At 44.4% G+C, this 14,920-nt stretch overlaps 1 protein-coding gene across 7 annotated transcripts in view; it reads right to left on the bottom strand.

Annotated features, from left to right (window-relative positions):
* ITSN2 (intersectin 2) overlaps positions 1–14,920 on the bottom strand; it is an 80,147-nt gene that overhangs the window by 1,689 nt on the left and 63,538 nt on the right. For 5 of the 7 annotated variants that reach the window (XM_063150933.1, XM_063150934.1, XM_063150931.1 and 2 more), the window contains 10 exons: positions 6,810–6,931; positions 5,868–5,974; positions 5,065–5,248; positions 4,385–4,483; positions 4,066–4,233; positions 3,000–3,212; positions 2,143–2,264; positions 1,539–1,621; positions 1,311–1,394; positions 861–1,034 (listed from right to left, as the gene is read on the bottom strand). In XM_063150933.1, the coding sequence (XP_063007003.1) occupies positions 861–1,034; positions 1,311–1,394; positions 1,539–1,621; positions 2,143–2,264; positions 3,000–3,212; positions 4,066–4,233; positions 4,385–4,483; positions 5,065–5,248; positions 5,868–5,974; positions 6,810–6,931 (1,356 nt within the window). Of the gene's footprint in view, positions 1–860; positions 1,035–1,310; positions 1,395–1,538; positions 1,622–2,142; positions 2,265–2,999; positions 3,213–4,065; positions 4,234–4,384; positions 4,484–5,064; positions 5,249–5,867; positions 5,975–6,809; positions 6,932–7,866; positions 7,984–11,215; positions 14,832–14,920 lie in introns of those variants that run through there. The other 2 variants (XM_063150937.1, XM_063150936.1) reach the window with 2 other exon arrangements.

A 14,920-nucleotide genomic window follows, 5' to 3' on the forward strand; every position in this document is an offset into this window, starting at 1 on the left:
TTGACCTAAGGGCTTTAAAAATACTCTTAGAAAATACCCTTTTAGAAGCACAATTTCAAATGTTCTTCAGTTTCAGAGCTGGCTGGTCAGAATTAGGTGATGGAACTTGTTTATAAATCAGCTGAGGTGCTCAAAGGCAGTAAAAAAATCAACTGTTTTGGCTCAGCCAACTTTTAATTATGCCTATATAGCATGCTTTTTACTAGAATGATCTTCAACAATTACTAGTAGGTTTACAGTCCTGTTCAGAAATCATAAACTCACTGTGTGACTATTTCTTACATGACATCTTTTGTGTGTGTGCATTAAAAGGTTCACCATGGACTGAAAAAGAAGACTCAGCTGTCCAGCAAAACTCACATTAACTCACAGGAGAAAAGACTGAGCTATGGTTACACACAAGGCATCTCAGGTCAAGGCAGTTCCCTGCAAATTTGCAATAATTGACTGTGTGTCAGAGCCCTGAAAAAGCACTTAACCTTTCAGAGAATATGAGAAACAACTGACTGCCAAAAACGTGCTCAGTTTCCAAGCAACAAGAAAGCTGATCAAGCTGTTGCTGTGAAAATATAACCCAGGACCTTATTTTTGAGCACCTATTGTGAGTAGAACTGCTGCTTTCAACTTGTCTGTCTCCTCAGTCTGACAAGAAAATAATTGTGTGTCTGATACAGAAGCCAGACTGGGATCAGATCTGACTGCCTGGAGTTACTGGCTCTGGAAGGCTGTTGAGCCTCCTGAGTACTGAGGCATTGTTTTTACACAACACTTCTCAGGCAGCAGGCTCTTGAAACTGCTGCTGAGGAACTGGGTACCTTAGCTAACAAAAAAGCATTCTTTGCCTAAATATTCACACTTACCATCAGGTGAGAACTGATCCCTGTCAAACATGGTGATACACAGGACATCCTGATACAGATCCTTGATGAAGAACTGGCAGTTGAAGTTCCACTTGGGGTTCAGGGTGTCCTGCAGGGTCCTGGTAGTGTAGCTCTGTGAGCCCATGCTGATCTCACAGTATGGGTTGCTCTTCCCTAAACACAGAACAGGGAGTGAAACCCCTCTGCAGAGCACAACCTCCCCCTCCACCTGGAGCCTGCCTGGACACACATCAATGCTGCTGCCAGATGATGTGGATCAGGCAATCCTATATTCCAGAGCAGCACAGGGCTGGCTCTTCACTCTGTCCTCTGAAACTGACTATTTCATATAGACAAACCACAGGGATTCCCAAATGACCAACTGCTCTCAGCAAGCCTTTCCAAATGTTTCAGGAATAAGACTGCTCTGAGACTGTTTCCCTCACTTACCATTGGGCTTACAGGCCTTCAGTTCTGTTGCTTCAATCACTTGCACCATCAAGCGTCCTATTCCTGAGGTTTTCTGTGAACGAGCTGGGAACAAAGAGGTCAGAAATAAACAGATTGGTTGGAATGTAAGAACTGGCAGTAGATCTGAAGGAGACACTGGCATCCTCCAGGAAATGGCTTGCCCCTGTATCCAGGTGGATAAAGGGAAATGCAGAACTCGGTGGGTACCTTGATAAGCCTTCTCTCGTTTCCTCTTCTCCGTTTCAATGTATTGCTCGGATGCCGCTTTGATTTTCTGGACCCAGGCAGTCCTGCAGGGAGCAATCCCTACAGTCAGGGTCATCCCACAGGCAGCAAAATCTTCAGTCACTCTGCCCCACTCTCCTTCCCCATTCTCCCCTCCCTAAATTTTAGAGCCATCACAAATCAAGTCAGGTCATGGACTAAGGTGATGGAGTTTTTGGATTTAACCTTATGCCACATTCCAAATCGGCCTCATAAATGGACATGGAGCTGCTGTTTTATTAAGGACTGTTGGGTTGCATTAAAGACTGCTCAGGACTGGGGAAGAGCCCTATGGGATGCTGGATTTTGCAGCCCTAAACTGTTCTTCGATACAAGTGAAACATCAAGGAGCAGCAGATGTGGCTGGATGCCGCTGCAAAAGATGCTGCAGAAGCAGAACAAAATCAGAGAAAACTTCTCATTCAAATGAGAGTCAAGTGAGTTTATTTCCTGGCCAAGAGACAGCTCTGTTCCTGAGCTCATTGGAAACACAGCCTGCAGCATCAATGAACAAGTTTAAGCTCAGATTTGCATTTTCACTACTCACCGCTCGTTAATGTTGTCAGTTTTAAGTGTGTAAACTCTGTCAATGTGTGATATGTGAAAAACTGGCTCATCACTTGAAGGGTCTGTGGGCAGCTTCACAAGGACTTCATTAAGGAAAACCGGCTGAAAGAAGAGCAAATGTCACTGTGGCAGTATCACCCTGTGACAATAGGCAGAAACTCTATATGCATGTTTAAATACACTGTTTTACTGTAGTAGGGAAAATGAAAGACTTAGGACACAGGACAAACAATGAGATCACTATGTAAAGGATGCAAGAAAGGGCTGAGAGAAAAATTTCTCTGGCAATTCACCCCATTCTGCTTTCCTAGGCAAAGAGCTTTGTGAAAGGGGAAGGAGTGTGCAAGCAGAGCTGCAGTGTGGAGCTCAGAAATCCAGTAATCTCTCAGGTTCCCTGAGGGAAAGCAGCCCCAATACTTAAGCTTATGTCTCCAGTTTCAAAATCTTGGGAACACACACTGTATGGGCACAGAGACTAAAATTTTGCATCTTCTACTGTTTTCTGAAGGACAGGAATTTTCTTGTGGATGCAGGAACCTCTGCAAACTGAAGTTCAAGGCTCCTGCTTCTGAACATCCCACTTAGCTGTTCAGGCATGATGCTACTTCTGCCCTTTTCCCCCAAAGTGGATGGAAGTGTTAGTTAAACCAAGATGCAGAAGTCTGTCTTTTTCTGGGTACTAAGCCAACTAAGCCAGTCATTTGTGCAAGTTTGCCAGAACGTGCCCTTGTGACAGCAAAAGGGGCCACACAGCTAATCCCAGTGGAGAGCAGCATTCCTCATCAGAGGCCAGGACCCACTGTACCAACACAACCTGGAACACCTTGACTCACTCACCATTTTGTACATTTTGAACTGGGAGTTGGATTTAGGACTGAACAGTTTATCGGATCCGGAAGACACAAACTGTTTAACCATGTAGGTGAGCAGCAGGAAGTCATTGAAAAGGAATCCGTACAGCTCCTTACTGCTCTTGGCCTTGTACAGCTTCCCACTGTGCAGGAGCTTCCGTGGTCCCAAGCAGTTTGTGAGGGAGTTGAACACAGGTTGCTGGGAAGAGACAAAACCCATTAGCAGCAGCAAGTCTGTGCAAACATCAGCTCCTGCTCCTCTTCACTGTGGAGATTGACCAAGCTGCTGAAAACGTTCTTCTCTTTTCTTTAATGAATTCCATTCTAAATGAAGAGAAGGGAACTGTTCTGTGATCAGCCATGGCCACAGCACAACTTCCACCTCAGAGGAGATTTAAGCTTTACCAAGAACACACACACAGAGATGACCAGATGGAGGCATTTACTGCATGGCCCCTTCTGTGTTCTCCAGAAGCTGTATTTAAGAAGAGGCTGCACAGGCTGCAGTCAGGTCACCTCTTGGGGGTGATTAGGTGATGGAACAGGACAGACCTGGATCTGTCAAGCCATGGTTCCTTATGCAGTGGAGAACTGTCACACACACCTCTGTTTGAAGGCTGTCCTGAAAGGTACAGGAGCCTGAACACCACATATCCTTCAGGATCTGACACTGAGAGCTGCTGTTCCCTGCCTGCTTGAAGGAAACCCTGGGAAACACACATAAGTGAAATCCTCCATAGTAACACCTGACTTAGCCCAGTGGCAGCATGATCAGGAGTTCAGAGAGAAGAGTTATTTCTGTCTGTTTAATGGTCTAAATGGCACCAGTTTTTAAGCTGATAAATCAAGATTTCTCTGCCACTATAGCCATGCAAAAACAATGGTTCATCACGTTATGGCTGTGAGTAGGATTCAATAAAAGCTTCCCTGCCTAGAGCTCAGCAGTGGATCATGTTCCAATAAGGGATGTCAGCAAGGACTCCCATTCCCTCCCTGGCCTTGCTGAAATGACTCTGAAAAGCCCCAGCCCTGCAGGGCATCAGTGCAGGTACCTCAGCAAGGCCTTCACACTGGACGTGGGCCTGGATCCATTCCAGTCTGTCCGAGTTCTCCTTCTCACGCACGCCCTCGTTCACCTGGGAGCACAGCTCCTCCGCGCGCTCCAGGGCGAGCCGGAGGTTACTGTGGTCCGGGTGGTTCTCTGCAGTGTTCTCTAGAATCTGGTGTGGATCAAAGAGGGGAGAAAGCAAGATAAAAACAGAGGTAAGCCTGTCGGAGAAATCCCCATAAAGGGACAAGCCTTTATCTTGGCTTTTGCTACAGAGATCAAACTCAAAGCGTTCACCTACAAAGCCTCATTGGGGTACTCACACTCTTTATGAGCAGGGGGTAGCGTGTTATCCTTTGCATGGGTTTCAGGAGGAAGCTGGAGAGGGGCATTCCTTTGCAGCGAGGGTCCAGGGCAAGTTTCTGTGGTGCAACCCAGAGATTTAACAGAGACATTGCATTAGTCATCAGAAAACAGTTGCATCACTGGCACTGAATACTGAAAATTCTCTAAGCAGATTCATTTTTCCAGGCATTCCAAGAGATCTTAGATTTTTTTCAGTATGCAGACACTACTTGTATCTAGAACAAACAGGAAAGCTGGCAGTGTCATTGCACCCAGATGCTTTGCCAGCATAAATCAAAGGGTCATTGCTCATACAGAATCCTTACATTCAAAACTGTTCCAGCTTTTATTTTGACACCACAGGCTCCACTCAGGTTGAAAAAGAGCAAAGCAATGAAAGAAACAAATGCCTGATGTCAACTGTTCTGGCAATTTTCCTTTTATAGCCTAAGTAAATCAGCTAGAGAGAAAGACAGTGTTATAAATAAAGAGCACACACAGTGTTAGCCATGGTCACCATGTAAATGCACCTTGGAAGCCTCTTAGCTATTTTTGCAGGATTTTACTCTTCTGGCTTATTTTGATGTGGTGAATGCTGGTTAGACGGGCTCCTGTCATTGAGGAAAGGAGAGGGCACAGAAGCCACTGAATGAGATACCTTTAAGTAGTCTTTGAAATCAGCATCTTCATCAGTTTTCTGCTGCAGCAGGGCCGCTCCGTTGAGCTGGCAGCTGCAGAAGCGGATGTAGGCCTGCATGTGGGACAGCTCTGCTGCCAGGATGTCCCCGATCATCTGCACCGGCATCTTCTCGCCTCCCGTCTTCTTACGCACCCGCAGGGCCCTGCGGACAGGAAAGAGATCAGCATCCAACTCTGCTGCCAAGTCACAACCTTACAGATCCATCTCTGAAAGGACACAAACCTGGCAGGTGAATTTCCTTACACAGCACAGGCACTTCCAGGAGGTGCCGGGGTCCTGCCTGAAACCCCAGGAAGTCAACCCTGACACAACACCCTGAGCTGAACAATCTCCCTGATGGGCTCTGGGGGACTGGGACTCTCCTTTGAGGTTGCTGGGACAACCAGCATCAATCTCTACATTCAACCAGCATCCCATTCAGTGAATTACTAGCCACTGTATCTTTCTAAAAATTATTTTTAGAGAATAAAAGGTTGCTTTGCAGAAAACTGGGAAGAAAAACTTCCTACTTTTGTGTAGGGTCTGTTTCTAAGATATTACAGCAAATGTACATCTGTTCCTGCTGTTGATTTCTCCCTCTCTTATTACAGCTCCTTTTGAAGCAGTCTGACTGCATTCAGCTTTTCTGAATGCAAGCATCCACAGTAAATAATCAGCAAGGACAGAATATTGACTGTAAACCTAGCAAACTTTCTGGGGAAAGAATGGCAGAATAATGAAAAGGAAATGTTAAGACTGCAGGTAAGTCTTCAGTAACTCACTTCAGTAACTTTGTATTTGACATGATGAGTTCCTTCCAGTTAACAAAGATCAGCCCCATTTCTCCTTCTGTGAGACAGCCTGAATCAGCCATTGGTTTCTGGAAAACCTGCAGCCAAAAAATGAGCAATTTTTCAGAGAATAGAAACAGCTCAGCCTCTCGCTTAGCCCAGCAGTGACTTTTTTCGAATGCTCGGTGTCTAATTTCTCAGCAGTTGACAGCAATTTCTTACTAGCACTTGTGACAGCTGTTTCCCCTGAGCGTGTGACCCCATTCTGACACTGGCACCAGCACTTGCAAAGCGAGGACAAGCACTGGGACCTGCAGGCTGATAGCTCAGCAGAAGAGCATTCCTGTGATTTCAGGGTCAGTCACTGCACAAATTACACTCAGGCACTGCTCTGCTCCCCTGACCCAGAGCACTCAGGGTCACCCTGTGTGCAGAAGCACAGCTGCTCTCAGGGGCCCTCCACACCTCATCTCTGGGGAGCAGAGCACCCCTGTGACTCAACTATTTAACATCTGCCACACTTCACCACACCATTGTTCTGTACATAGAGGTCAAGTTGGACACCCAAGAGCGCTTAATGCTGGCCTGTCCCTGCCCTGCTGAGGGAGGTGGTCTTGCTTCCAGAAATAAGACCGGGCAGGAGGCACATGAAAAGCTTTTATGGTGCTTCTACAGCTCTGTGCAGCTCTGCTTGACACCTAGCCCCAACACAAGAAGAGGATTTGGAAAACAGGAAGGTCTTTGTAAGTTAATGAGTTTCACAAAGTGGTGCCTTTGCCTGGTGAGCAACCACATATCATTCACTGAAAAGGGAGGTGCCCACACACCTTTCCTCCTCCATCATCTCACAATTCATAAGAATCCCTTTATTGTTATTACTCAGTATAGAGGTGCACTTTTGCCAAAAGCACTTTCCCATCCAAGCCATCTCACCTCTACGACGAGCTGCAGGTCATCCATGTACCTTTCTTCTGTCTGAATGAGCTCGTGAATGTAGCCCTGCCTTTTCCTTTCCATGGGCTGCATGGTGTCAAGGCTCTGGAGATCAGCACACCCTGCAGGAAATAAGTGAGGAGTTCAGATCCCACTCAAGGCATTAAATCTGATAAATTAAAAAGATTGCACCAGCATTTGGCAGTCTATGGCTCAGACTCTACAGGCACTAATAAACCCTCTCTGCAGCAGCAGTGGGTTTCAAAATCAAGTGATGTAGCAATTGACCCCCTCCCTTCTTTGTGTCACTTTTCAATCACCTTTTTACTTCTTTGAACACCCCTTGTACTATGATGCAGAACAAGAGTTGCTGACATCTTGCCACTCCATTTGTCTCATGACTTATCTCTTCTGCCACACTGATTTGAAACTGTGATTTTCTCTTACCTTGAGCAATGTCTTTTTAGACTTGATGACCTTAAAGGTCTTTTCCAACCTTAATGATTCTATGATTCTGAGTTGTCTTTTGTGAGATGAAGTCATAGAAAATGTGGCTGGTCCTGACTTAAGACATTGCACTTTTAATCCCCACCCCATTTCTCAAGTTCTCTGCCTTATTTATTAATTTATGATACAAACCACCACTACAAATTTGTAAAGCTGTAACACAGCATTGTAGTTGTGTAACTCACAGCTGCACAACTTTTTTAATGAGCTGGAAATCTATTGAATTATTTTCATGCATCGAGGATGAAGAATCAAAATCATGCAAAGGAACACACTGACAGTCAATGTCACAAACCCCATGTCAGAACATGCAAACCCTGCAGCTTCACAGGACTCTATCTCTTACTGGATGTTAGTAAACAAGACAGCAGTGTTCAAACTTTGAACCAAAACCAAACCAAAAACTGGTAAAACCAGAGTGGTGAATGTGTTTAGCTGGGTAAAGGAGAGCACAGAAAGTCAATCTGATCCCTCTATCAGCCATCACACAGCAGAATATTGCAAAGCAGCAGGGGCGAAAAAGGAAAAAGAAGGAACAATTACAGAGTGTTTGAGAACATCCATCTGTCCCTGGGTGTGATGGCAGCAGGTTGCAATACCAGGTGAACTGTGGGTTTGGCAGGACAGCAGAAAGGACATCGCAGGGACTCACTTTGATCCGGCAGTTCTAGAGGAACAATACTCCATGAAGGTTCACAGGAGTTGTGAAAGGCACAATGACCTACAGCAGGAAGGGCTGTGTGCCCCCTGGCACCCTGACACTCCTGGCACACAAGGATGTGACTGTTCACTGCCAAGGTATAGATCTGCTCATGGGAAGGCAAGTTAGTAATAAACTTGAGGGAAAGAAACAAAGAAACACTGAACATTAGGGCTGAACTTAATGTGACAGTGGCCTAATGGGAACCTCACAGGCTCCTGAGCTTCCAGCTACATCAGCATCAAGGTGCTCTCAGAGCAACTGTCAGCAGAAGAGAAACTCTTGCCAAATGAAATTTTAGGACACCATAACAAGGAAACCCTTTGAACAACACAAAGAAGTAGAACAGCAGCAAAGACAACAGCTAGATTGAAAATCAGGACTTTTCATTTCTGCACCCTAAGGAGGATCACAGATCTTAAACTTTCTGACAAGGTTTGAAAAAACACCACTTTTTAAGAAGAGATGAGGGATTGCAGCTCTTTTGATCACACAGAATACTCCTTCTGGCCTTAGTAATCCCCAAAGCTACAACCAGGGCAAAATTACATGAGAAAAAGGAGTGAAGTTACAGATAAAAGTGATTCCTGCAAAGTCTGTCTTAGTCCATTGAGACAGTCTGTGGCCAATGTGCTACTTCTGGATTCCTGTGTCACTCTTCAGTCTGTACAGGATTGAGGTTAAACCCACCTGGTTACTAAGACATGAAATTTCAGGACAATCCAAGGGCTTGCACAGTAACCAGGCATTAACTGTCCAGATTTGGAAGTCGCAGCTTTTGCCAGTGGCTCCCTTTCCTACTGCAAGGTGCACTCCTGTGACAGAAGCTGGGATGGGCTGAAGCTGCTGTTGGCTGGAACAACCCACATGCTAGGGCTTGGGTCTGTCTCATGCTGGCCACTGAAAGTTGGGGCCAAGCCTGGGAGAGAAATGAGCCCTTTTTATGCTTTAAAATAGATTTGGTTTATAAATTTGTTATCAGATGCAAAAATTCAGTTACTTTAACTGGCTCCTGTGCTAACCTTGTGTTTGGACTGTCAGCTTCTGGGATGAAGGGATGAATGCTACTTTGTATTTAGTATTTTATATAATTTTATTTTTATAATTTTATTTAAACACTAGTGTTTACTAGTGAAAACACTCCTAATTTTGATAGGTCTGACGATACTGACATAAAAACACATTATGCAATCCCCATGTTTGATTTTAGAGGGTGAATTCAGGCATTTGAGTCTGAAGGGAAAAACAAAAAATAAAAAAAGAATAAACCAGCCTAACGAGTGCATTTGCCAATGTTTTTCCTAAGTGGCCACAGCAACCCACTGGCTCACTGGGTGGAACTACATCTCCACCTCTTCTCCTCCCACATTGCTGTTCCCTCCTTTCCTTGCATCAATTCTGGCACTTATCTGATTTCCTGCTGGCAACAAACAAATCCCAAGGGGAGTAAAAGAAAGCAGTTTTCTGCTGGTTTAACAGCCAGGAATGTGCATGGAAGCAGTAAAACTGCCTTGTTTGGCAGCAGAAAGCTCTTGGCTTGGCTTCCCTCTGGTGAAGCTTCATCCCAAGCTCCCCAGGCAGCTCAGGAAGAGCAGTGGGATTTCTGGGAGTGTCTGCAGTAAGGAACTGCAGCTCCTCACCTGCTCTGCTGACCAAGAGGGATTCCCTGGAGGGGAAGCCAGCCTGCCTCTCCCACCAAGAGGGAGAATGCCAGGCATTCAGCCAGCCTGGGGCAGAGCCTGCCCAGCTCTCTCTCCAGAACACTCACCTGAGCAAGCAGGGTCTGGAACCTTGGAAACTCAGGGCACAGCAACAGAGAGATGCCCATACTGACTGTGGTGCCCTCTGGTCTAAATCCTGCTCCCTGAGCTGAGGAAGCAGCTGCCAGGGCAAAACAGCCTGGAGAGTTTATAAACAGGAAATCCCAGTCTCTCAAGTTGTGTTTAAAATTATACTTTCCAAATATACCTGAACAAGGAGCATTTTTTCCTGCTAACATAACTACCCCTGCATGAAAAACTACTGAGTTTCACAGTGAAAAGTTGCTCTCTTCTGCAGGAGATTCAAAGCCCTGAAAAACATGGAGGGCTGGGGGAGAAAACCTTCCCAATTACTGACTTTTTTGGTATGAGCCCACTCAAGGGGAAGAGGGACAGTTTCTGAAGAAAGGAAATCCTCCAGTGAAAGACAGATGAACAACATATATCACTATTTCCCCAACAGACTTTCTCACTCAATGGATGGGGGAAAAAAAGCCATTAAAAGTGACAGCTCTGAAAAGACATCCCAGCCCTCCAAGAGGAGCTCAGGCACTCATCTGGAAGGATGCAGCTACACCAGAGGCACTGGGTGACCAATGAAGACTATTCAGGGATAGAGAAGAGGTTTAGATTTAATATTAGGAAAAATTTCTTCATGGAAAGGGTTATAAAGCTGCCCAGGGAAGAGGTGGAGACCCCATCCCTGAAAGTATTAAAAAACATATTGATATGGCACTTTAGGATGTGGTTTATTGGTGCTGTGTTAAGGATTGGATTTGATGATTTTAAAGGTCTTTTCCAACCTTAATGACTCTATGATTCCATATAAACTGCTTTTTTAAAGGAAATATCTTGGTATGTTTAGGGTTGGATTTTTTTTTAAGGGGTTGTTTGTTTAATTGTTTGACTCTGAAGCCAGCTGACATGGGTGGGCAAAGCCGGTAAAGGTTGGGGGTCTTTTTCCTGTTTCCATTTTCCCAGCCTGCCATAGAAAGGCCAGGAGTCCCCTTAAGGACCATTGGCTGGCGTTGGCACAGTCCCTTCAGGACAGCCAGAGAGCAGCTGATGGCATCAGGGGACACCCACACTCCAGGTGCAAGCTCTGCAGCCACACACAAGGCCAACACTCCTGTCACTCCTGGAGCCACCAGCAGCCTCTGAAACCCACAAAAGGAACTAAAACAAGGAATCTGCTACTGTGGAAAAGGCAGTTTCCATCAGGCCCTGGGAGAAATAATAAAAACTTTTAGCCAATTTTCCCTAATCAGTAAACACAGGATACTGTGCTACAACAGAGGAAATTTATGAATCAATTTTCAAGAGGTAAAAAGCAAAATCAAGTCACTCCATCACAGCTGACACAATGCTCATCCCAAGCTATTCAGCTGGGAAAAAATAACCTCCCCAGATGGACAAAAAACCACAACAGACAAACTAGATCCTTTTATGCGTCCCTTTAATAAAATACATTTGCATAGTTATCTTACAACTTTGTTCAAATCCGAAGGTGAACAATTGCCTCATGCTAAGCACAGCCTGCATTTGCACGTCTCAGCAACCATCCCACAGTGACACTCAAGCTTGGGAAGGACAAGGAGGGGCTTTAAGGCAGCACACACCAGAACACAGCAGTTTTATGGGGTCATTACACTGAAGTAGCACAACCCTGCAGCAGCTCCCACTGCAGGCCAAGGAGTGCTGGCATTCCTACCAGCAGACTTATTTACAGCTGTTCCGACCCTGCCCAGGAGAATCACACAGGGATACAATCTGACAAAGCTCTGAGATGGCAGAAATGTTCAGTGACCAGAGGGAGAAGATTCAGTTATTAGTGTGCAACTCTCTGATGGAGCTTTGTGCCTTCTGCTCCTGGCTGCACCATCAGCCACGTGGAGGCAGAGCTCTGGGTGCTCCCAGCCCTCAGCACCACGGCTCCTCACACACCCAGCCCTGCCTCTGCTCCCAGGGGTGGCACAAGGCCTTCCTGCATGGATCCAGCTCTGGATCAGGAACTAAGTGTCAAACCAGGCTTCTGTAGTTTGTTAGTCCATTATGCAAACCAGTTACAGAAGCAGAATTTTGGTACCTGTTCTTGTGCATTTACAGCGCTGTTTGGTTCTCACCCCTGTGACACCAGGGCCCCTATTCTCTGCTGGCCCACAGGAAACAACATTTAGCAAGTACCACACTGCAGGCAGCAGCAAACAGCGTATTTTGCTTTCCATGTTGGCTTCAGTTTTACTTTTTAACCTTGTGTGGCTCTCAGCAACATTTAGACTCTCAGCTCTTGCCTGGGAACCATGAGTTCAGCAAAGGACTCTGTTTTCCTCCTTGCCCTTAGCTCCACAGCCAACCCTTTTCACCCAGATAAGGGTGATTTTACGTGACTGGCTGGGATGACCAGCTGAACTCAACTCTATGGTCTTTTATCAACAAAGGGGTGGGTTGCACACAACCAGAGAAAAAGTTGCATTTTTAAAAGTAAAGTCTGATTTAAATGCAACTTCCAATAGCCACACTGCTTTATTGATACAGAATGCCATTTTAAAATAATCTTGCTGTAAATACATCCTTGGCAGAGCCTTTCCTTTGGATGATCTGATGTGTGTATCCTACTGTTTCTGCACCACTGTGCAGGAGAGCAGAGCTCTCAGGCAACTGTGCTGGAGCTGTGCTAGGCAGACTTTTGCAATACAGATGAATACTGAAGGCAGGGACTATGTCCCTCTCAATCAGCATTATTAAGGTGTATTTTTATTATTATTATATTTATTATTACACTTAAGAGAATTTAGAGTGTACTCAGGTAATATTGAAACATGAAAAGATAGCTGTGAAAGCACAAAATGCTTCACTTCAATACTTTTCAGTTCAGACTTCGAGGCAGAGGTTTCAATAATTATCAGTGCTCATACCTACACAACAACACAGGGCTACTACTTGTGTGGAAATTTGCCAACAGTACTGTAATCTCCAAATGTATCAGTTCAAAAAAATTTAAAAATTAGTAGAATGCCACATTGTTTTGGAAAATTCCTCAAATACCTCAGTGAGGATGGGAAGTTGTTTTTAATATTTCAAAGACAATTAGTAGTAATATAGTATTCAAGGAAAACTGACTGAACATTGATTGTCAGCATGGCTCAATTCCTACAGATGAACAGTGCCTTTCTGCCTTTTAGAAATTACATAATTTAGAAGCTCACCTAATTCTTAGACTACAGGTCATGACTGCTTGATGCCACTGGTGTAGCACAACACATTTCAGCCTGTATTAAACAGGATTTCCAAGACAGAATTCACAGAAGGCAATTCTGGGTGAGTAGTGTATTTTAGTAGAAATACTTAAAACGTGGTTTCAGAAGGAAATCAAGTCATTTGAAATACTCAAAGGATTATCTAGCACATTATTTGCCTACAACAACATGATTTCATTCTATAACAAAATACTGGTTCAGACAAAATACATCCAGAATAAAAACCCATTTGTAGTTTTCTGTAGGCACATGGCGTATCCGTATTGCACAGAAAATACATCTCTGAACTAAAGGGCACATATACATTATTTGATCAAGGATATAAATGCATAACATTGGATTTTGGAGAAAGGCTTTAAATCTCTGCAATTGGATTAACCTTTTCCTGATAGTACCTTCACAACATTCATCTATATATATATATATATTTCTATATAGTAAACAAGCAGTTTGTTTTGTAAACATTTCTGATTGCATAAGTGACTTTTGCTGTTTCATAACCAAGTTCAGGAAACCAACTAAATTAAATACTGTGTCCAGAGATCTCTCTTGTTACAAGAGCACAGAACTATTTAATCAGAGAAGTAGTCTAGAATCAATTTAATCCTTTTATTTAAAGGGGAATCAAGGTTACAAGTTCCTCCTTCCCTCCAAACATTACAGTAAGACAAGGGCAGCTCATACTGCACTGCATTTCCAACAGGCCAGGACTGTGGGCTGAGGAGCACAGCTCCATCCTAAACCCAAATGCTCTGCCCTCACTCCAGGTTCTCTTAGTGTCTCTCTCCTGGCAACACCTCCTCAGGGAGGCTAGCTCTGCATTAGGCTGCTCTCTGTTTACCAGGAGGAAGAGCAGCAGCTTCCAGACAGTACTTTAAACGTCACTGCAGACCACAGCCAGAGACAAACAATTCAGTACCGTGAACTATTTAATGAGAAGAAGGGGCAGGGGAAGGGCCTGGTCACACAGAGGCTGTGCAAGTACTTACTGCAGCAACTAAGCACATCTGCCAAAACTGAAAGCAAATATGAATGATCAGAATTTAAGGAAGGAGGCTGTTTAGGGATAGAATGGATTGAGCCAAAACAACCTGAATTCCTGCCATAGTACTATTGTGAAGGAAGAAAAACCATTAAAATATCCTCCACTCTACACCTAATAGTTCTTTTCCCTGTTAAAAAGGGTGTGAAAAGGCTGGATGGAGTGCACCAGATCTAACCCTCAGATCCTGTAGCATGTTTGTAATCACAGTGACTATCAGCAGCACACAGGGAGGGCTTGTATCTGGATGAGCCATAAAGGCCCCCAATTTTAAAAGCTCAATATGTAAGAGATTAAATCAAGTCCATTAGAACAATAATCAATGAACATTTTAATTCTGCAAAATATGTACATAATAACATTAAAAGAACACAAGTGCCCATTCCAAACAGCTCAGATAAACTGTGCAAATAGTGGGTCTTTGTGTGTCTGCAATCCCACCATGCAAACAATACTTGATATGCATGCTAATGACTACGATTATCAATCCCAAAGGAAATACTAAAGGAAACAAGAATGAACAGCAGTGAAAGCCACACAAAGACCCACTATCCTTTCTGCTTTTACAAATCCACTGAAACTGTAGATTAGAAGAAAACCCACGAAAACCTAATTTCTTGGTTGGATCTAACGTTCAAACGAAGCAAAAGGATTGTGTCAGACACGTGAGCAGGGCTGGCCACCCTGCCTCCACGCTAGTCAAACTTGGATAGTGGGTCTCTGAGGTGCTTTCACACTGGAAGACAACATTGGGTCCTAAAAAAAAACAAAAAAAAATGAAGGATAAAATGAACATAAATTTGAAGACTGAAACATATGACTTCTATGGACAAAGACAGACCAAC

Source organism: Melospiza melodia, chromosome 3 (genome assembly GCF_035770615.1).
Source record: "Melospiza melodia melodia isolate bMelMel2 chromosome 3, bMelMel2.pri, whole genome shotgun sequence".
NCBI classification, from domain to species: domain Eukaryota; kingdom Metazoa; phylum Chordata; class Aves; order Passeriformes; family Passerellidae; genus Melospiza; species Melospiza melodia.